At 43.5% G+C, this 18,869-nt stretch overlaps 9 protein-coding genes across 9 annotated transcripts; 2 read left to right on the top strand and 7 right to left on the bottom strand.

Annotated features, from left to right (window-relative positions):
* Positions 1 to 219: 219 nt before the first annotated feature.
* Bfra_001948 (putative serine protein) lies at positions 220 to 2,155 on the bottom strand (the record flags this gene model as incomplete). Its single annotated transcript, XM_037332373.1, has 7 exons — positions 220 to 484; positions 533 to 730; positions 782 to 935; positions 989 to 1,091; positions 1,142 to 1,680; positions 1,730 to 1,847; positions 1,898 to 2,155. 7 exons carry the CDS (start codon positions 2,153 to 2,155, stop codon positions 220 to 222), a joined length of 1,635 nt encoding a protein of 544 aa, XP_037196527.1.
* Positions 2,156 to 3,487: 1,332 nt separating this feature from the next.
* Positions 3,488 to 5,106, top strand: Bfra_001947sa (putative arginine biosynthesis bifunctional protein; the record flags this gene model as incomplete). Its single annotated transcript, XM_037332372.1, has 2 exons — positions 3,488 to 3,987; positions 4,167 to 5,106. 2 exons carry the CDS (start codon positions 3,488 to 3,490, stop codon positions 5,104 to 5,106), a joined length of 1,440 nt encoding a protein of 479 aa, XP_037196526.1.
* Positions 5,107 to 5,340: 234 nt separating this feature from the next.
* On the bottom strand, positions 5,341 to 7,026 carry Bfra_001946 (putative cytochrome p450 protein; the record flags this gene model as incomplete). Its single annotated transcript, XM_037332371.1, has 2 exons — positions 5,341 to 6,277; positions 6,332 to 7,026. 2 exons carry the CDS (start codon positions 7,024 to 7,026, stop codon positions 5,341 to 5,343), a joined length of 1,632 nt encoding a protein of 543 aa, XP_037196525.1.
* A 1,242-nt stretch (positions 7,027 to 8,268) lies between these two features.
* Bfra_001945 (putative fluoride export protein) lies at positions 8,269 to 9,948 on the bottom strand (the record flags this gene model as incomplete). The annotated part of the gene is made up of 1 exon (XM_037332370.1): positions 8,269 to 9,948. One exon carries the CDS (start codon positions 9,946 to 9,948, stop codon positions 8,269 to 8,271), a length of 1,680 nt encoding a protein of 559 aa, XP_037196524.1.
* A 401-nt stretch (positions 9,949 to 10,349) lies between these two features.
* On the top strand, positions 10,350 to 11,146 carry Bfra_001944 (putative uracil phosphoribosyltransferase protein; the record flags this gene model as incomplete). The annotated part of the gene is made up of 2 exons (XM_037332369.1): positions 10,350 to 10,532; positions 10,625 to 11,146. The coding sequence occupies 2 exons, from the start codon at positions 10,350 to 10,352 to the stop codon at positions 11,144 to 11,146; spliced, it is 705 nt and encodes a 234-aa protein (XP_037196523.1).
* A 285-nt stretch (positions 11,147 to 11,431) lies between these two features.
* Positions 11,432 to 12,673, bottom strand: Bfra_001943 (putative ribosomal protein l32 protein; the record flags this gene model as incomplete). The annotated part of the gene is made up of 3 exons (XM_037332368.1): positions 11,432 to 11,893; positions 11,982 to 12,469; positions 12,523 to 12,673. 3 exons carry the CDS (start codon positions 12,671 to 12,673, stop codon positions 11,432 to 11,434), a joined length of 1,101 nt encoding a protein of 366 aa, XP_037196522.1.
* An 8-nt stretch (positions 12,674 to 12,681) lies between these two features.
* Bfra_001942 (uncharacterized protein) lies at positions 12,682 to 13,103 on the bottom strand (the record flags this gene model as incomplete). The annotated part of the gene is made up of 2 exons (XM_037332367.1): positions 12,682 to 12,843; positions 12,993 to 13,103. The coding sequence occupies 2 exons, from the start codon at positions 13,101 to 13,103 to the stop codon at positions 12,682 to 12,684; spliced, it is 273 nt and encodes a 90-aa protein (XP_037196521.1).
* A 681-nt stretch (positions 13,104 to 13,784) lies between these two features.
* Bfra_001941 (uncharacterized protein) lies at positions 13,785 to 14,489 on the bottom strand (the record flags this gene model as incomplete). Its single annotated transcript, XM_037332366.1, has 1 exon — positions 13,785 to 14,489. One exon carries the CDS (start codon positions 14,487 to 14,489, stop codon positions 13,785 to 13,787), a length of 705 nt encoding a protein of 234 aa, XP_037196520.1.
* Positions 14,490 to 16,664: 2,175 nt separating this feature from the next.
* Bfra_001940 (putative carboxylesterase family protein (secreted protein) protein) lies at positions 16,665 to 18,323 on the bottom strand (the record flags this gene model as incomplete). Its single annotated transcript, XM_037332365.1, has 3 exons — positions 16,665 to 17,278; positions 17,366 to 17,898; positions 17,965 to 18,323. 3 exons carry the CDS (start codon positions 18,321 to 18,323, stop codon positions 16,665 to 16,667), a joined length of 1,506 nt encoding a protein of 501 aa, XP_037196519.1.
* Between the last annotated feature and the right edge of the window lie 546 nt (positions 18,324 to 18,869).

Raw genomic sequence — 18,869 nt, 5'->3', positions numbered from 1 at the left:
CCTGGAAAACCCCACCCGTTTTGACGTTAATAAGGATGAGGTCGTTTATTTGCATGTACGAGTTTATCACTATTCACAGTTCAATAGATATCTTGAGAATCATGTTTGAGGTCCAGTCTGTTTCTTTCACAGAAGCTGCAAGGTTGATGAACATCTTCATTTCTCATTATTCAATCGGGTAGATTTCTTCCGTCTACCTAGTTGTAGATTACTGCCATACTAATATCTTCGTCTATGTCCTCCTCCATATGACGGGCGAGTCGAATTTTGATTGTAATACTCTGCTGTCCATGCCACTATTTGTGCCACTTGATTGTCAATTACTTTTTGGACGCCAGCATTGACTTGTCCGTTCTTCAATCGGAGATCTGAACAATGGAATCCGCCAGGAATGATTTGTACTGGGTGTTTCGCAGTAGACTTTAATTCGCCACCGGGTCTGAATTGAGAGCTGACACCGGATGTTCTCCATGGGTCATATTGACTATCGATATGTCAGCAGTTTGTTAGCAAGTTGGACAAAGCCACATACCCATTTGTCCAAATAAGACGAGTGGTGTTCTCGAGGTCCCATCCTTTAGTGTATCTGTTGACTCGATCCACAGTTGCACCCTTAGCACTGGCATATGTGTAGTTGCCCTCAGTTGGGAAGAACAAAGCACATTGTCGTTGCCAGTAATTCGCATCGACGAGACGGGAAACAATTGTAGGTCTGTTCTTGGGCGCTCCACTGCCAAAATTGTTAGCCCTAGCAATACAATGTCAATTCTGCAATACATACTCTTGCCAATAGCCAAATGGCTCGTTGCAAAGCATCCAGTTCCATTGTCTATCAATTGCATTTCCGACGCTATAGTCTCTGAACATCAAGTTGTTGAAATCATGTGTATTGAAACAAGATGTGTCATTGGCATCGTAGCCAAAGCCTTCACAGTCTATTCGCCTTTTGTTAGTACCCCAATACTTCGATTGGAAATCAGATACTTACAGCCAGGTATGTAGCTCTTGGTCCATTTTGCATAACCTTCCAATGCGGTTGTAAGACCAACACCGTTCGCATCTGGAGTGACAGCAGCTCCAGCGGTGACGTTCTATTATTGAGTTAGGACATAATCTACCATTCAGATAAGAGATTACTCGCCTCAATTGCGTCACAGAATTGGTAGAAGCCTGAATAGTTTGTAGAGAAACTGTTTGACTGCCACAACCAAGGACCGTTTTCGAGAACAGCCATGAAGTCATCATTGTACTTGACAGATTCCAAGCCAAACTTAGTCTTCAGTGCAGTTACTGCACTTTTGTTACCATGGGTCAAGACGTTGTCCATATAGTCAATGACTAAAGAAACGTCTTTGCTGCAGTTCTTTGGCATGCCATCTTGAACGGGGTAGAAGTATTGCCAATAGTCGTCAATAGCTTGCACTGGAGCACTGGATGCATGGTATGCCCAGAATGTACCAGGGCTTGTTGCTTCTGTCCAAGCAGAGAGTGCACCGCTATAACTACCACCTGAATAGATCCAAGGCGCAGAAGCTGCATTGCTGCTATGGTTTGAGTCGAATGGAAGGTCAACTGTCTTGGCAAAGTGAACAAAATCCGCAATAGCTTGTTTTAGAGTGAGGAGTTGTAGATTAGTTGTTGTGAGATTATCATATGGAGAAGATTCGCCCCAGAAACGATCTGTAGAACAGTTAGCATATCTTCCAATCTGAAAGTGGAAAATTCATACGCTCAACCATAACAACGGCACCCTTAACTTCCTGCGCAAAGCGCCCGGTAACGGTGACGTTAGTCAAATAGGCACCATAGTTTGCGGCAGCAATTTCACCAGGAGTGAAGAAAACGATCTACAGTTGTCAGTTGGAGCACAATTATTGAAAGTCGTGGTTATCCTTACTGGAGATCCTGGTCCGGCCCAAAACTCGGAGTTCCACCAAAACTTTTGTTGGAAAGTTCCTTTGGAAGGATTGTCATGATCCAAAAGCTGGGTGAAGAATGCAGAACCTGTAGTGTTTGCAACAGCTGCATTGATGGAAACAGGAAATTCGTCATCTGCTTCGACCGGTGGCACCAACCTCCCTTTGCGAAGAAATGGGTGCTCAGCAGCTGCAGATGCAGCCAGCAAAGAGATCGCGGATACAATTGACCACTTCATGACTGATACTGAGGACTTGGAGAAACTCGAGCCCAAAGATGTAGAAGATTGACAAGCAAAATAAGAAAGGGAAAGGGTTGGAGGTGAACATTGCCATGGATTCACCTCAAGTATTCATACAACTTTTTTCTCGGGAGGCCAAACTTACTGGTGTCACCTACCTTATCTGGAAGACATGCATACGACAAGACCCATTAGACTAATTCGATATAGTTTCGTAGATCCCCATTTCTTGGGAGGATAACAACCGATAACAATACGCATGATAAATGAATTGTAAATGAAATTCGTGTAGTCTATGAAGCCGAAGATAACCACAAAAGATGATTGGCGCTGTACCTGACTGATAAACCAAACAGAGCTTCAGAGCCCTAGGGGTCTAACCGTTATCCGGCATCTGAGCCGCTACTCAAAGCTTGGTATATCATTCGTACTTGAGTAATGGTAAAAGAAAAGGCGAATCGCGTGTATTCGAGATGCTGAATCCGTGCGGGGATGTTCTTGGAAAGAGCTTGGGACGATGGGCGGGGGGGGCGGGCTCGGACAAGACAGGGGATTTTGTTTTTGAGTTGCCTTTTATGGTATAACGTTAGTCCCACTTTACCGGATAAGGGAGGTGCTCCAATGTCAATGACCAACCACATCATAACCGACTTTATTGCGAGATATACGTTGTGCTACTGTTACCCGGGCCAGCAATACATATTGAAGTCGTATCAGGTACGTACCTGATTGACAGACTGCATGCATAATGAAGTCTCTTATGTAGGATAAGCTCCCCAAATAATGGGTTATATCCGCAATAATCTGACGAGCTCGATTAAAATATTCAACCGGTTTCCTCGAGTTTGATATGCTACTTGCTGAGCTCGCTGAGGTACCAAGCGTTACTTTGTCGACGTTAACCTTCTCTAGCCACACATATTTCACAAAATATTGATTGAATACGAGCGGCCTATTCGATGATTCGCTCTGCGGCCAGATACTCATTGATTTCACCGCATTTTGTTCGTTTAAAATTGTTGTTAGTTGAAAGCGTACAGAATGCACTTTTACAATCTGACATCTCTAATTCACAGCAGTGAGATGCGTTCGTCTGTTTCAAGGTAGGTAGGTATTTATGGAATTTTTTCGATATATAAAAGTAGTTGTCCCAGGAATTATTTTGAGATATGGGATGTGGCTTATCACACGATCTTAGTGGATCTCGGCTACCGGTTCTTGGGATGGGAGTCATAGAAATCATCAAACTGTCTACTACCTTACCTGGGTACTTTTTGTCCTTGAACTCACGAGTATATTTATGTTTCTATTTCAATTACAGCTACAGTCATGTATCGAGTTTCTCACACTGCGTGTTTTCGCAAGAAGCCTTTGCAGGTCAATATCCAATACCGCTCATTTACCAAATTTGACTCATTTGGAAATTCCCCCATTCCTGCTTCCAAACAGCGTTTCGTTCCAACATCTGGCACCTACCCGAAAGGCTTTTTAATCGGTAGTACAAATGTCGGGATCAAACCATCCGGCTTATCCCAGCCAGACTTGATTTTAGTGACAAGCGAGAAGCAATGGGAGGCATGTGGAGCTGCTGTTCTTACAAAGAATGAATTTCCAGCTCCCAGTGTACTTGTTACTAGGGAGTTAATAAAGGAAAGTCGGGGAAGGAGGGTGAGAGGTGTAGTTGCAAATTCGTGGTGTGCAAATTTACTCACAGGTGAGAGAGGGCTAGAGGATTCAAGAAAGATGAGTGAGGAGGCGGGAATGGTTCTGGGGGAGGGAAAGGGGAAGGGGAAAGACCCGGTAATGGTTATGCATACAGGCAAGTTGCTGTTTTAGAGGATTGCTCACCTCCGTTGCTCTGGTTGGTGAATATCATTGAATACTTGGGTCCTTCAATTCCTTCCTATGCGTGAGAACAATGAACTGACTGAGTTACTCGGACCTAGGTATGGGTGGCCAGCGGTAAGCTTTCTCACATGGTCATCCTTCACTCACTAATTTTACACAGACTCCCTATTGATGACATCATCCAGGGCTTCCCAAAACTCCATCAGAACATGGGTACCACTCATAATCACTGGCTACAAGCCGCCAGGGGCATCTGCACAACTGACACCTTCCCTAAACTTTTATCCCGCACGTTCTCTCTCCCATCTTTACCAAACACCAAATTCTCTCTCGCGGGCATCACTAAAGGCGCTGGAATGATCCATCCAAACATGGCTACCACACTTGGTATAATCTGTACCGATGCACCCATTACACCTCCTGCTCTTCAACAACTCTTGAGTACCGCAGCTGATAAAAGTTACAATTGCATCTCTATTGAAGGAGATACAAGCACGAATGATATGGTCACTATGTTCGCCAATGGTGCGGCTGCACCTACACATTCTCCAATCGACTTTGATACATTGGCGGCATCTCAGTCCGAAGATTTTGTCGCTTTTCAAAAAATTCTCATTGAGTTCATGGCTGATCTCGCAAAGCTGGTAGTAAGGGATGGAGAAGGCGCAACTAAATTCATTACAATACGAGTACGAGGCGCGCCGACCTACCCAGCAGGCAAACACATTGCATCCGTTATCGCGCGTTCTGTCCTTTTCAAAATGGGGGTCTATGGCAAAGATCCGAATCCTATAGGTGTCTTAGCTGCTTTAGGTTACTCATTGATGGATACAAAGTTCGCTGGCAAGGGGATCATCAACTGCGAATTAACATCTGTAAGTTTTGTGCCAGTTGACGGTGCTGAGGAATTGAATTTTGTGAAGCGGGGAAAGCTGATGGAAGTTGATGAGTCGAGGGTTAAGGAGCTTATGGAAAAAGAGGACGTGGAAGTGGTGGTAGATTTGAGGGATGATGGGGGTGGAAAGGGAGAGGAAGCTGTTTATTGGACCTGTGATATCACGCATGAATTTGTTACAATAAATGGAGATTTTAGAAATTAGATGCAAAATTGCGGTCAAATTTAGCAATGTCGAAGCAAAGAATTCCAAAAATATTCGAACATGGGAATGAACAGTTTAAGATACTAGAAATGCATTGAATACACGGTTTGCTTGGATGCTAATTTCCCAAAAGAAAGTATAACATAACTACCCTATGCAAAATAATGACGTCATGAAAAAAAACACAAGCAATGATCGGCAATTCACACGAGTAGCAATACTCGGTGCAGCATATTACGAATCAACACGATCCTCAACAACCATTGAAGCTACGGTCTTAGAGTTCGACAACTTAAACGTCCAATTTCCATCCCCAACCTCCTTCCTTTGAGATACTACAACATCGATATCTGTATCCGGTTCCATTATTACAGTAGTCACATTCGTATTATCAGATTTTGGCAATTTCCATTCTCCTTCCATTGGCCTCATATCAAACCGCATCACAAACATCGAAACGACAGCCAATATTTCATTCGTAGCAAAGTGACGACCAGGACATAAAGTGGTTCCACCACCAAATGTACGAAATGCAGCTGGGTTGGGACGTTTGACATTCTTGTCTTTGAGAAATCGTCGAGGATTGAAGTCTGCAACATCTGGTCCCCAGATTTTGGAATCCATATGGATAACACGACCGGGCATTTGAATGATGGAGTTCTTCTTTAATAGCCATTTATCGTCTAGCAAAGTATCTTCCATGACTATCCGGACAGAAGTCCCGGCAGATCGATGACGGAGAGTTTCTTGAAAAGTCGATAGTAGAAGATGGCATTTTGTCTTCACATTCGTAATATCGAGACTTCGTGTCAAACTTCCATCCTCATTACAGCATGTTTCCACTATTGCCTCAATCTCACCACGTATCTCTTCCAGGAGTTCAGAGTTCGAAAAGATGAAGAATATCAACCAGAATAGAGCAGGTGCGGTATTGACAATAATAGCAACTCCGATAACAGTTTCATATCTAGCAACATCTTTGATTGGAACGCCATGCTTGACATTGACCTCTAGACGAGCTTTTGCAAGCAGAGAAGCATCCTTGAAATCACTTCCTGCGTAATACGATTCGAAAGCTTTTGTGACTCTTCTGCGTGCTGCAATACCTTTGCGAGCAAAGATAGAAGGTAGTATACCAATTAACAGCCTCATCATCTGACTCTCCAATTCCCTAACTCAATGATTAGCCCTCAAAAATTCACATTGAGTCACCAGAGAGAAATACCAAAAACTATTCCGAACCTTCACATCCCTATAAGGATTTCTCGGTCCATAAACAGACTCCGTCGTCGCCATCGTAATTAAGCCTCTCAGCCACCCGTGAAGTCCAATCTCCATACTCTCTTTTCCCTCCCCAATCAATTCATCCAAGCTCTCCGCAACAATTCCAACCATAACCCTATTCATACCATCCAAGCCTGGTCCCGGCGCCGTCGCCCTCTTCATAGCATGCGTCGCCTCCATATTCAAACCCCAATTCCCTTCATCTCCATTAACATTCACCGCCAATATATCCCTCGCTTTCTTACTGACTCCACAAAGTTGATTTGCGAATTTTGCTGAAACAGGCGGAAACGCAAGTTTCTTAGGTAGTTTTTGGACAGCCTGGATTAGCTCAGGTGTATTCACAATGTACATTTTGGCGCCTGGAACACGTATTGTTAGGATTGGGAAGCGTGTTTTCTGGCTAAGATCAACATAGTAGTTGAATTTTCGTCGCCCAAGTCCAAGGATGTGACCGATATATGGAATTTGTGTTGTGACCATGGGAGGTTCGAGGGGTTCACAGACGGAACAGAGGAAGTTCAAGAGAAGGTAGGTCAATATACTGAGGGCTGTGACGATTGTGAGGGATCTGGGGGGAGAATTTTCGACGATTGACATGATGATGGGATCATCTACGAACTGTTGTGAAAGCATCTGAAAAGAGTTGGAGATGTTTGAAATGACAATGTTAGAAGTGAACTCTCCTTTTCCTTGACTACATTCCATGAAGAATGACAGTGTAAGAATCGATCATCTTATATAGATCTTATAGCATCTACAATCCCAAGTCAAGATATAAAAGGGCTCCTTCTCCAAATTTCCTTCATCATATTGCATAACACATGCAATTAAGTCAACCAAGAAATTAGGAAACGCCTAACGGGACACCTTAAACGGCAACTTCCATATATCACAAATCTTGTAAAGCAAGAGCATCCATATCACCAACTGTGGCATTTCCATCACAAACAACGGCCGTGCTAACTTAAAAAATACGAAACAAACCATCCTTGACTAGCCAATTCAATACCGCTAGCAGCCACATCTCAGCCAGCCGTCCGGGTAAAACATTCATGATTCAAATTTCCCCATACTTTTTGTATATCGTCAAGCTCCATAAGGTCTCTCCCATTGATATATCTAGTCGTGTTCGTAGATGTCCAGTCCTCCACCTCCTCGTGTCTCGCGAACTATTTGAGTTTCTCCACTCGTTCGAACACTGTACGACGGCTCTCTCCGTGAAATTTGCCCATAAATAATAGTTTTGTCTATTCGTTGGCAATAAAGAGGTTTTACAGAAAGCAGAAAGTGGCAGAAGACGGTGCTATCTGGATCAGTGTTGAAACCTCAAAGGGGAAGGGGAAATCTGAGTATCAAACACTCGAGTCAACCAACATAGACGGATTGTTGTATTGAATGTTCGTACTAGGACTAGATATTGAAAGACAAAGATTGAATAGATGTGACCAATATCACATCTTATATTGTCAATTTTCATGACATTAATGCTCCGATAAAAGAAAATTGGAATGGTATTAAAGCCCATCAATGTTTGGGATAAACCAGCATGAGTAACCATCCGGCGTGTCGAGAAAAGTTTATGAGATACACAAGATTCCGTACGTAAACAGAAAAACAAGTTAAGGCAAAAACAGTGGCAGTATGAAAGCTGCTTTCTGAAGGCATTCTTCGGAAGTATCAGTCAGGTACCTATGCAATGAAGCCCTTTTGCCACAACTTCATACATCGTCGAATTCTCCACGAATCACGTTTTATACACGTCCTAGCGCATATTGAATCGTACACAAACTACCCGACAAGTGAAACAAATTCTACTCATAGATTAACCACAAACATTATCTTATCAATACCTCTATACAGTCCAGCAACACATCTCTAATGCGTACACGCCAACCCCTCAAACCCGTGCGTCCACCTGAAACTCCCCATAATTACCACCATCAAAGCCAACCCCCCAACTACACTCGCCAACCCATATCTATAACCATGACTCCTCCTTAACGAGCTCAACTCCACTACCCACGTACTTACCGTGGTCAAGCACCCACAAAACCCATCTTCTATCCCCTGTAACACCTGGCATCCAATTACACCCCCTAAAGGTACATGTTGTAAATCATAGGCCATACCCATCATTGCCGTCCCGAACATATTGACTGCAAATGTTCCAAGTGGAAATGAAGAGATTTTGCCATTCAAGTAAAGAGAAGCGTAGAAACGGGCTAGGCAGCCTATAGGTGCGAATATGAGGGCGAAAACCGCGCGACCTCTCCATATCTCAGGCGGTGCGTCATTTCTATCGGGTGGGAAAATAGCCAAAAATATAGCGCCCAGCCAACAACCCCACGCTAAAAATACCGCAAAAGGGTCTAGATACTTGCGAGACTTATGAAATGATAAACTCGGTGTATATGGTTCCAGAAATATAGCAAGATGAGCACCGAAAAACAACGCTGCCAAACATAATGAGACGGTCGCAATAATAACAGCTAACGTCGCCATAAACGAATATCCACCATTTCGACTCACAGTACTCGTTGTACTAGCCATGATCGGACTATAATCTTGAGGGTGGTTGAGGGGACTCGGCAAATTATTTGAAAGCGCCAAGAAAGTATCTCGAATAAACGATGAAAAGGATGTAAAACTACCACAAAACCCTGTTGCAAGACCTATATACAAAGGAATGGTCTTTTTAGTCGCAGCATGTGCTTTTTTGGCAGACTGTAAATCGGGATGTTGTTCTACAGCTAGCGAGCCTGGATTTTCTTCATCTTTAACTTTGGCTTTCCATTCCTGAATTTTGTGGTGGTAGGTAGCGGTTCCCCATTCTTCTCTGAATAACATCCTGTCTTCGCCTAGAAATCCCATGAACAAACTTCCGCCGACATTTGCCCATAGCTCGCTGAAGATTACGGGGGCTCCGGGGTAAAAGGTAATAGCTTGGAGACCTAGTCTAGCCAATGTTCCAAATATTGAAAATAGAATTAGATATGATATGGTATATAACTTTGTCGCGAATTTTGAGACCTTTGGGGGACTGGTACTTTTCTTTTCCTCTTCCGGTGGTCTTTCTCTAGCAATACTATCTCGTTTACTCTGCTCTTGTCTTCTACGGCCCTGTTCATATTCTTGCTCTTCGTCTTTAGCCTCCTCTAAAGATTTATGTTGATATGTCGGAACTTCATGGGGATTCTGCACTGGCGATGGTGTGGCAAGTTCATCTAGATGGGCATAATCATCTGGAATATCGTAATCGCTATCAGCTTTAGAAGCTCGACTTGCACGACGGCGTGCTTTTTGCTCTCTACTATTCGTATATCCTAGAGGTTGACTTTGTCTCAATTGGTTTCCATCCGTGTTTTGTCTCGGCGCCGGCGCACTGCCTTTATCGAGTCGAGAATAACTCTTTGGTGAATCATATCCCGCATCTTGCGCCTCCCGCGCGCGTCGATCTTGCGATGGTCTGTCTATTGACTTCGAGTGGGTTGAATTGGGCTTGATGTCGTAAGACTCATTTGCAGTATCTTTGGTACCTGCATTCTCCATTGGCATTATCCAATTATGTGCCAAGGCCGTGACACTTCAATTGATATTATCTAAATCCCATTATTGAAGGGAAAATTCCGACGTCACCTAGTAACATGGTAAGTAGTTGCCGTCTTTTTAAAGTTAGATTGATGGGAGATCCACTCGGGGACCGCCCGTTTGCGATTCGACTGATAAGGTCCGGGTTCCACTGATAAAATGTGGGCGGTTGGGCTCGGCCTCTAGCTGCAGGTGTGAATACATAACACATAGCTTGCGAACAGCAAGCAGTCATCAACGTCCACTCTTCTATAAACAAAGGAATATAAAGTTTCACTTCTATCATTGACTTTGTGCATTTGATCAATATCACAAAAACATTTACAACATCTTCACAGTTTGAATAATAATTGTGCGAAGCTTCAAAAATGAATGAATCAATCCCACCCAACGTTCACATTTCCACCCATCCATGTCTCCAAGCCAAACTCTCGCAATTACGATCCAGCGAAGCTAATACTCGCGAAACGAAAGCTCTTGTTAATGAGATCTCATTGATAATAGGGTGTGAAGCCACCGCCGCTGGACTTACTGTTTCTAAAGGTCCCACTGTATGTTTATGCATTCATTCATTCCTCCTCTATCTTCCCTCCCCATCATTTCTCAACCCCACCTCTACAACCAAACTAACAAACTACACCAGGCCAAAACACCCCTCGGATACACCTATACAACAACTACTATAACACCCGCCTCCATTTCCCTAATCCCCATTCTCCGCTCCGGTCTTTCTATGGTCGAAGCTCTCCAAACACTCCTCCCCTCCCCAACCCCAGTCCATCATCTTGGACTCTTCCGTGAACCCACTACTCTTGAGCCCGTCGAATATTACAACAATCTCCCCTACCACGCACCCGCCGCATCATCTCCCTCCAACACCCCCAACTCCTCCGCTTCTGAGCTTGCAATTCTGCTCGATCCCGTTATTGCTACAGGAGGAACTTGTGCTGCTGCCATTCGTACATTGAGGGAATGGGGTGTTAAGAGAATCATTGTATTGAGTGTGCTGGCTGCATTGCCGGGCTTGCAAAACGCAGCTAGAGAGTGGCCTGAGGGGACGGAGATCTGGTGTGCAGGTGTGGATGAGGAGGTTAATGAGAAGGGTATGATTAAACCAGGTTTGGGAGATGTGGGTGATAGACTATTTTTGACCATTGGAAAGTAAGGTGCTTAAATTGGGTAGTTGAGTTGCTTGCTCAAGATTTGCTGGCGTTACATGGCGATGAGATTCCCTCAAGTTGAATGAGATACCACCAGCTTCGCCTTCTATCATCTGATGTTTGTTAGACGTGATTGTGATTGTGATATATTTTGATCTGAAAATAATTAATATTAATGGTGGATACTAATCTACCTCCACCTGGCAGGTATTAAAAAAACTATAGAAAAAATATATACAAGTAGGGTATCATATTTAACACGCTCCAAACAAATGCATTTCAAGGTATACTCAGAATTGATAGCCCGGTGCTCCAAAATCGTCATCCCAAGGTATGAGCTGAATAAGAAAGTAGGCAATATTCAGGATGGTCGGATAATACTGCAATAATATTATAAAGAGGCCCAAGTAGAGGGTAGCAGATAAAACCAGGTAAGGTGTAGGTTCGAGCAGGAAGTCTTTCCATAGATCTAGTAGCCAAATTTCCATTTCCGAGGCCTCAGCTAAATGCACTGGTCTGTATACGTCACGAAGTCTTGGACGAGAAGGATGACTGTTTTGTGGCCGTGGCTTGGTAGGAGGGAACTTCGCTGGTTGGGAATGGTATTGAGACCTTGATATCTGTGCCTTTGTTACTGCCGAAGATATCTCGGGGCTTGTAAACCGTTCTTTCTCTTGGGATGGTTTTGCATGACTCGAAACTGCGACTTTCTGCCGCATACGCACATAACTCCGTAGCCCCTTTTCCCTAATCTGTGCTCCGCGTTGTCTTATCCTAATGCATTTAGTCGTGTCGTCGTGTTTTCTCTTCTCATCGTCCCGGTGCCAAAAGACCCCTGACTCTTTCAATCCTTTGAACTGCGCCTTCAAGCCTTTCCAGTCGTTTTCTCTTTTCTCCATCCCTTCGTTCCAAAATTTCAACTCGCTCTTCGAGTTTCGCCCTAGCCTTTCGTTCCGTAGCAACCATTTCATTGGCTTGTGTAAATAGCTGTGCCGTCAGTTCTTCCAGTTCGACACTGGATTCATTTAATTTGCCCTCCGCAGCCTGTCGTAACCCTTGCTCCCTCGTTAAGGCAGCTACTAACTCCGTTGTAGAAGGCGTTGGCGGTGTTGGCGGTTGCTGAGCTTGTAGATTCGGTGTGGACTTGCGAGATAGCAGAGAAGAAAGTCGATTCTGGACAGGCAGATATGAGAAACGACTCGGGCTCCCAAGTCGGTCTTCAGTGTGCCCTTGTGTTGGTGTTGTTGCGCGCTGAGGTTCTGTAGTTTGTTGGTAGTTCGCCCTTTTAAGTGTTTGGATTTCGTCTTCGTAGTCTGCCCATTTATCCACTGGCAATATCGTTAGCACTGGAAGATCAAAGGTTTATAAAGAGAAAGACTACCTGCGGCGGTCGCTTTATCCGTCAGTAACTTTACTTGAGCTTGTAATTCTTCAATCTCCTTCTGCGCATCAGCTGCGATCTGCGAACTGTTGTGCGGTAGAGCCATTCCACAATTAGGACATGCAGATTCAACTCCCGACGTCTGCGCCATCGTTAAAGTTATAGTTGCCGACATGAGCTCGTCGTGTGTTGTACTATGATCATAAGACAATGTAATGGTGAGGTAGCTGTGTGACTTCGTGATTTGACGTGATGAGTATCAGGTGTTGTTGGGTACAACTCTAAACTGGTGAATACAAACTCTGTTTTTCGACTGTGCAACTGTGCGACAATGCGACGGAAGTAGTCGACTTTGTATTTAATCGAAGAGGGGTCAATAGTTATCGGACAGGCCTTGCATAAGGAAATTTATATCCAGCATTACAGGAGATTAATTTCAGCAAGGCGCAGGCCAGTAATGTAATACTTACTGTAGGCGCGATGGAGATCCTCATGGTAACCATGTTAACGGCATTCTTTATCCCTGTTGATGCCGGCAAACCCCTAATAATAGGTACATCTTCATACTTCAGCCATGCCATTGTTGATTGTAGTAATGCTGACAATCTAGGATGGATGGCATCCACAAGTATCGTTCTTAGTAAGAGATGAGGACTGCAATGTTCCAAATATCTGGTAATGTCGAAAACCTCGCAAGAAAAATCGACTCGGGAAGCTTACGCAAGTATCTTCCGCTCAATCTGAGCACCAAACATCAATGCCGCATTCTTGTTGGTTGAATGGATTCTTTTGTGGGTACAACTATAACTTTGACGTCGGAAGTTTATCGAGACGTTCTGGATTGAGTGAACGTTTCGGAATGATTGTATTTCATCATGAATCCTGTTCCTGCAAATCTTGTGGTGTTTCGGCGCAGTGTGTAAAGTTCATCTGAAGATTCCATTCCGTCTAATGTCTGTTTGAGAATAAAGCTCATTCTTGGATTCAAGATGAAACTTGGCTGCTAACAACTAGGGGCGCCTAGAAGCCTTCTGATTGTTCATCTGAAGTTCGATGATCAGATGAATTCGTGGTCGTGTATTGTTTTCCAAGAGATCACATTGATGTCGTCAAATTGATTTCCAATTGGCATATCTGCGAGTGCAGCTGTAACATGCAATAAAATGACTTTATGCCCAGTTGGCATAAAGAAAAGGATATCTTTGCTTCCATGAGACGCTCAAACAACTTCAAATATCCACTCCCAATAGATACCATTCAAATCAATTTGCAAAAGGTGCAGCAAAAGAAATAGCTCTTTGCAGATACCTCTGGATCTTCAAATAAGGTTGATCCCCCGTCTCACACCAAGCGTCATGTCTTTTCTCCGCCATTTCCTGTCGTGCATTTGCCGCCTCTTCATCTTCCATCTTTCTGAAGACGTCATCAAGGTAGTTGCGGCACCAGAGATCTTCATTGATACCCTTATGATCTCTAGGTGCCTTGGGCCTTAAGGATGGCTTCCCACTTCTCCCCACCTTTTCAATTACAACGACAACATAGATAGCGGGGTTGTCGAGGCGAAACAAGTGGATCGCTTGCCCGTCGCATTCGACGGGTCGAATATATCGCTTTTCTAGCTCGTCCTTGAACATCCAACGATTCAAAATCTCACTGTATTGTACCTCAAGTTGGTCGCGAAGGTAGCTGTAGCCTGCAGCGACTTGTTCGGCGGGGAGGCTTTCGCTAGCCTCACTATTTGTGGAAGAGGGTTGATCAGAGGAAACATTGGGAGAAGTACTGGTAGGAGCGACTTGAAATATACCTTCACTGTCTCTTCGGTTGCTTATTGGTTGGATGGCAACGAGAAATCTTCTTCCAGTTTTGTCGGTTTTGTATATACCATGTACGGGAGTCGTTTCGAATTTTATCGCTTCGACAGGCTTTTTTTCTCCGGGAACTTCTTCTTTGCTTTGAAGACGTTCCATGTATTGGACACTTTATAGCTGGTAAAGAGTTTCTTCATGTTGACGAATAACAAAGCTTGTTGGTTCGGAGTTCTAGTCGGATGGTGACAGTGCTATTGAAAAAGTTCATTAGGATCAACTATTACAATCCCATAATGCACAGGGCTTACGTCGTCTATATATGATTTGGCTGGACTATACGGTCGTGCTACAAATCTATGCATGCGTGTATGTTCGATATGGCTTCAGATATAGGTATATATGGCAGGAAACGTATTGATATATGGTAATCATATATCTGTCGGTGCAAATGAGAGAAGAATGAAAGGAGGATCGAGGGAGATCTATCAAGTACAGATGGCCTTTTACATATTATCTAGTGCATTGTACTAAAGCTATCATTAAATGTACTAGAGTTGAGAGGTAGCAGGTTTCTAAGAAGCTAGCGAGCAGCCAGGCGGTACTTTATTTCGTAGCGTTGAGATCTTCAACGGCGATTTAAGCTATCTTATCTTTTGGATCGCTCGAACAACATGATATGCTGGTGCTTGAAGGAATGTATGCAACTATGAGATCCTCCTTTCAAACAATAAAAACATCAACGAAAGAATTCAATTCATACGTTTGCTCAACATCTCTTAAGGCACAAAATGAAATTGACCAACTCAATCTTCCGGCCCCGCTTCTTCTTTCAAGCTCACTGTGGGGTTAGTATACACATCTCTGGTGTTTCCACAGATATTGTAATGTTCCTGGTTAGCTTGCACATAAACTTCTTTCATCTAAAATGTTAGTATCGGGCTGTGTTGAGTGTTTAGGGGATTGCACCATTGCAGGAGGTTGTTCCTATGACAAAAGTGCGGTATATCTTTTAAACCTCATGTTCAGTAAATTAAAATACAAAATCTCCCTCTCTATTTGACAGGAAGAAAATACCTACCAAAGTTCAATCGGTATTGATAATAAAGATAGTAGACCCTGTGCTCATTCTCATCAAGAATGAAATTCCAATAGTATTGGATAGACCATGGAGTATCTGCCATCAAGATCGCGCGATCTACCTACCTAGTATTAAACCCAATGAAATCAAGTACGCCTACAACTGTCCACTTCACACGCTTGTCAGGGTGGGCCTTGTAAATGAGAGATGTAGATGTGCAACATAACTCTCCATGAGAAGATATCTCGAGACTCGACGTCATTATTCAATCCTACCCTCCTTCCTTTTAGAGCTTCATTTCATTTAGTTGGTTAGTAAGCATTTCTGAGAGCCTAGAACTGGCTTTTTCTGCACAATTAAATTCAAAGCAAACACGGTGATGTCGATTTTAAACGAGCGTCTTCAGCATCGTTTGTGTAGTACGCAATATATTAATACACATCTTGAGTAGTGATGCAAGTGAGTACGGAAGGAGGTATGGTTTAGTGGGCGTAGAATAGAAGTTGAATCGTATCTAAAATGAATAGAACAAAAACTATGCTTGTATTGAAATACCTCAATTTGATCTGCTATTTAAATAAAATGAAGATATAAGATTTGCTACGAGTTTCATTTTTACAAGTCTCGTAGATCAACGAATGCTCTACCTCATCCCATGCTGCTCAAAGTAAATCGAGAGAGTTGACCGGCTTGGTCTAAATGTTTTATACATTTGTTATCTCGATAGCCTTTTCCCCTATTGTTTTGTTAGTTTCCCTGGGCCAGGTGAAATTTACTCTTCATAGACTATTCCCAGCGATAGAAATCATTGAAGCGATAAAAATCACAACTTTCATTCTCCGTATTTGTTTAACTTGCGAATACAACCACTGCGACTTGGAAGCTTTTCGTATTACTATTGTTTCGAAGGGATTCCTCCGACAGTCGAAGCTTTTCTCAGAATTAGGCATACGTTTCGTTTCATACCGGTTGTTACCTTGTCTGTCTGTTCGCTTCGTGATAAGTAGAAGACTTCAAACGCTTAAAGGGCAACAGAAAAGAGTTTGAGTGATTTAAGGCACCAATTAAGAAGATGGAGGAAAAGCTTGTTCTAGTAACATTTTTATAGCATATGATTGTCTAAAGTCTGAAGCGCGTCAACCAAGGCTGCCGTAGGTTGCTAATGAGGATGATAAACAATGAAGGAATCCTCCGAATTTATATCTTTTGATCTGCCATCTATCTATACTATGTACTGCAGAGAAATAACCAAGATCCTAGTACCACAGAGCCTTATTCCAGAATCGAGATTTGGCGTTGGCTAAAGAATCCGCTTGCAAGTACATACTTGTATTGAAAACAATCTCCACACCATTGGTACTGGTGTTATATAAAGGCCATTCCATTTTGTCATTTGGCCAAAGAGTATTAGGATTGCCAGTCAATGCGAAAGACAAAAGATACTTTTGCATAATCCGCGCTGTGGTGACATTGACCGGACTCGTCTGAATATCCCCCGAGAGAGCGTACGTGCTATACCAGTAATAATCCTGATCAGTACCATGAGTAGCTTCACCCAACGCAACCATTGCATTCCACGTTTGGTTGTGGAGACCGTTGGTCAAAGCCAAGTTGTGTGAGGTCAATTCGAAGCTTTGCTCTATGTCTGAGAAGCGAAGTCCGGGAGAGGCGTAATCACTTTCGGGGTAGAGTGCGAGGATTTCGTCGACGATAGTGTCAGTGATGCCGGGAAAATACATGCGTATTTTGTCGGCAACATCAGCGGTGCTATTGATACCGCTTGTAACGTCGCTGTTCTTCTCGTGAAGCTCGTGGGTGATGACTAATGGTCCGGTCCAATTGTAGTGACCAGCGTAAAATTCTGCCTCGTCTGTTTTTAGAATACAACATCGGTTAGCAATTTGTCAATTGATAAATCAAGAATCGAAAAGAAAAAAGTTTTGATGGAAAAACTTACAAGTATCACTAATTATATCACCATCGACTCGTGGCTGTGTTGTGTATGAGTATAAAGATACAACATCGTTGACGGCTGCGTTGAGAGTTGTGTAATTAACTGCACGCATGCAATCTAAACCACCACCATTACAACCAACAGTAGTCGAGACATTTTGCCAAAAAGCCTCGGCTTGCTGGTGACCAGCACCAGGCACTGTACCTGGGGAAGTGAGGTAAGCGCGAGCAAAGAGCTGCTCAGCATTGCCTCCATAACGGGTGATCTGATCAAGCGTTTGCGAGGAACCAGCAGAGAAAGCCAAAGCAACGATATTATCTGGATCACCTCCAAAAGCACTGATGTACTTGCGAGTCCACTTGTAGGCTTGTTCTGTATCACGAACGGCAGCATTGGTGGCGCCTCCTTCGTGAGTAAAGGTTGGTCCGTTCGCAACACCGGCAATACCGTCTCGGTAATTGTAGGTGACAAAGATGAAGTCTTTGCTGAGATCATAGAGACCTTCGGGCGTAGTGTGGGATTTGTTTGCTCCAGCTCTGAATACATCTTTCGTTAGTATTTATCGGTGTATACTCTAGTAGCAAGTATGGAACATTACTTACCCATAAGTCCATTGCAAAACAGGAAGCTTCTTTCCCGTAGCATTTGCTGGCACATAGATATCCATGAACAAGCAATCCTCAGCGGTGGTGCATGCAACATTCGATACGGCAAGTGTACCATCGTTAACCTCAGTTTCGACGGGTGGCCATTGGGGAGCAGCAAATCGAAGATCACCCAATGGAGCAGCTGCAAATCGAACGTTTTGGTATTTATAGATGCCAGCCGAGAGATTTGCAGCAGCAGCTTGAACGGTACAATAGTCTAAAGTAACTTGTGGCATTGAGGAAGAGGCAGTAGCATTTTGTGCTACAACGACTGTCGCTCCTAGTGGAGCTAGAACAGATGAGGAAAGACGCATTATCAAAACAAAGTACTCGAACAAGACGAACTAGTGAATGAATAAGTGAAACTTGGGAAGCAATGATCTAATCAATCAGATATACTGTGCAAGAGTATAAGTATAACAGGTCCAACACCAAACCTCTCAGGAAAGGCTGGAGCTACCCATCCGTCGCTGATGAGCTTTCGGTCCCGACATCCTCTCTATGAAGATCATCATCTCATTTGCATACGAATGGTTGCTTAGCGTAAGTTGCATATTGACGAACACATGTTTATACTTTAGAAACCAGCGGGAGCCACTCCCGTTGACGCGTACAAGAATTGCATGGTGCTGTATAAATCATTGTTGAGGTAGTAAGGCTTTGCGTCCAGTTCTTGATGATACATGGCATGGGAAGATTATCCGATAAATACGCATTCTACAAAATTGGAATTTTGCCGAGAGAAGTTCCCCATTATAAATTGAACACCCTCAAATCCATCAGCTGCTATCGTATGCTTAATTTCACACCGTTCAACTACCGACCATCGATAACCCTCACCTCCTTCACTGAAACCCGCC

The sequence above is a fragment of the Botrytis fragariae genome (assembly GCF_013461495.1).
Source record: "Botrytis fragariae strain BVB16 chromosome Unknown tig00000006, whole genome shotgun sequence".
NCBI classification, from domain to species: Eukaryota; Fungi; Ascomycota; class Leotiomycetes; order Helotiales; family Sclerotiniaceae; genus Botrytis; species Botrytis fragariae.
This window is presented reverse-complemented; position numbering and strand designations above follow the sequence as displayed.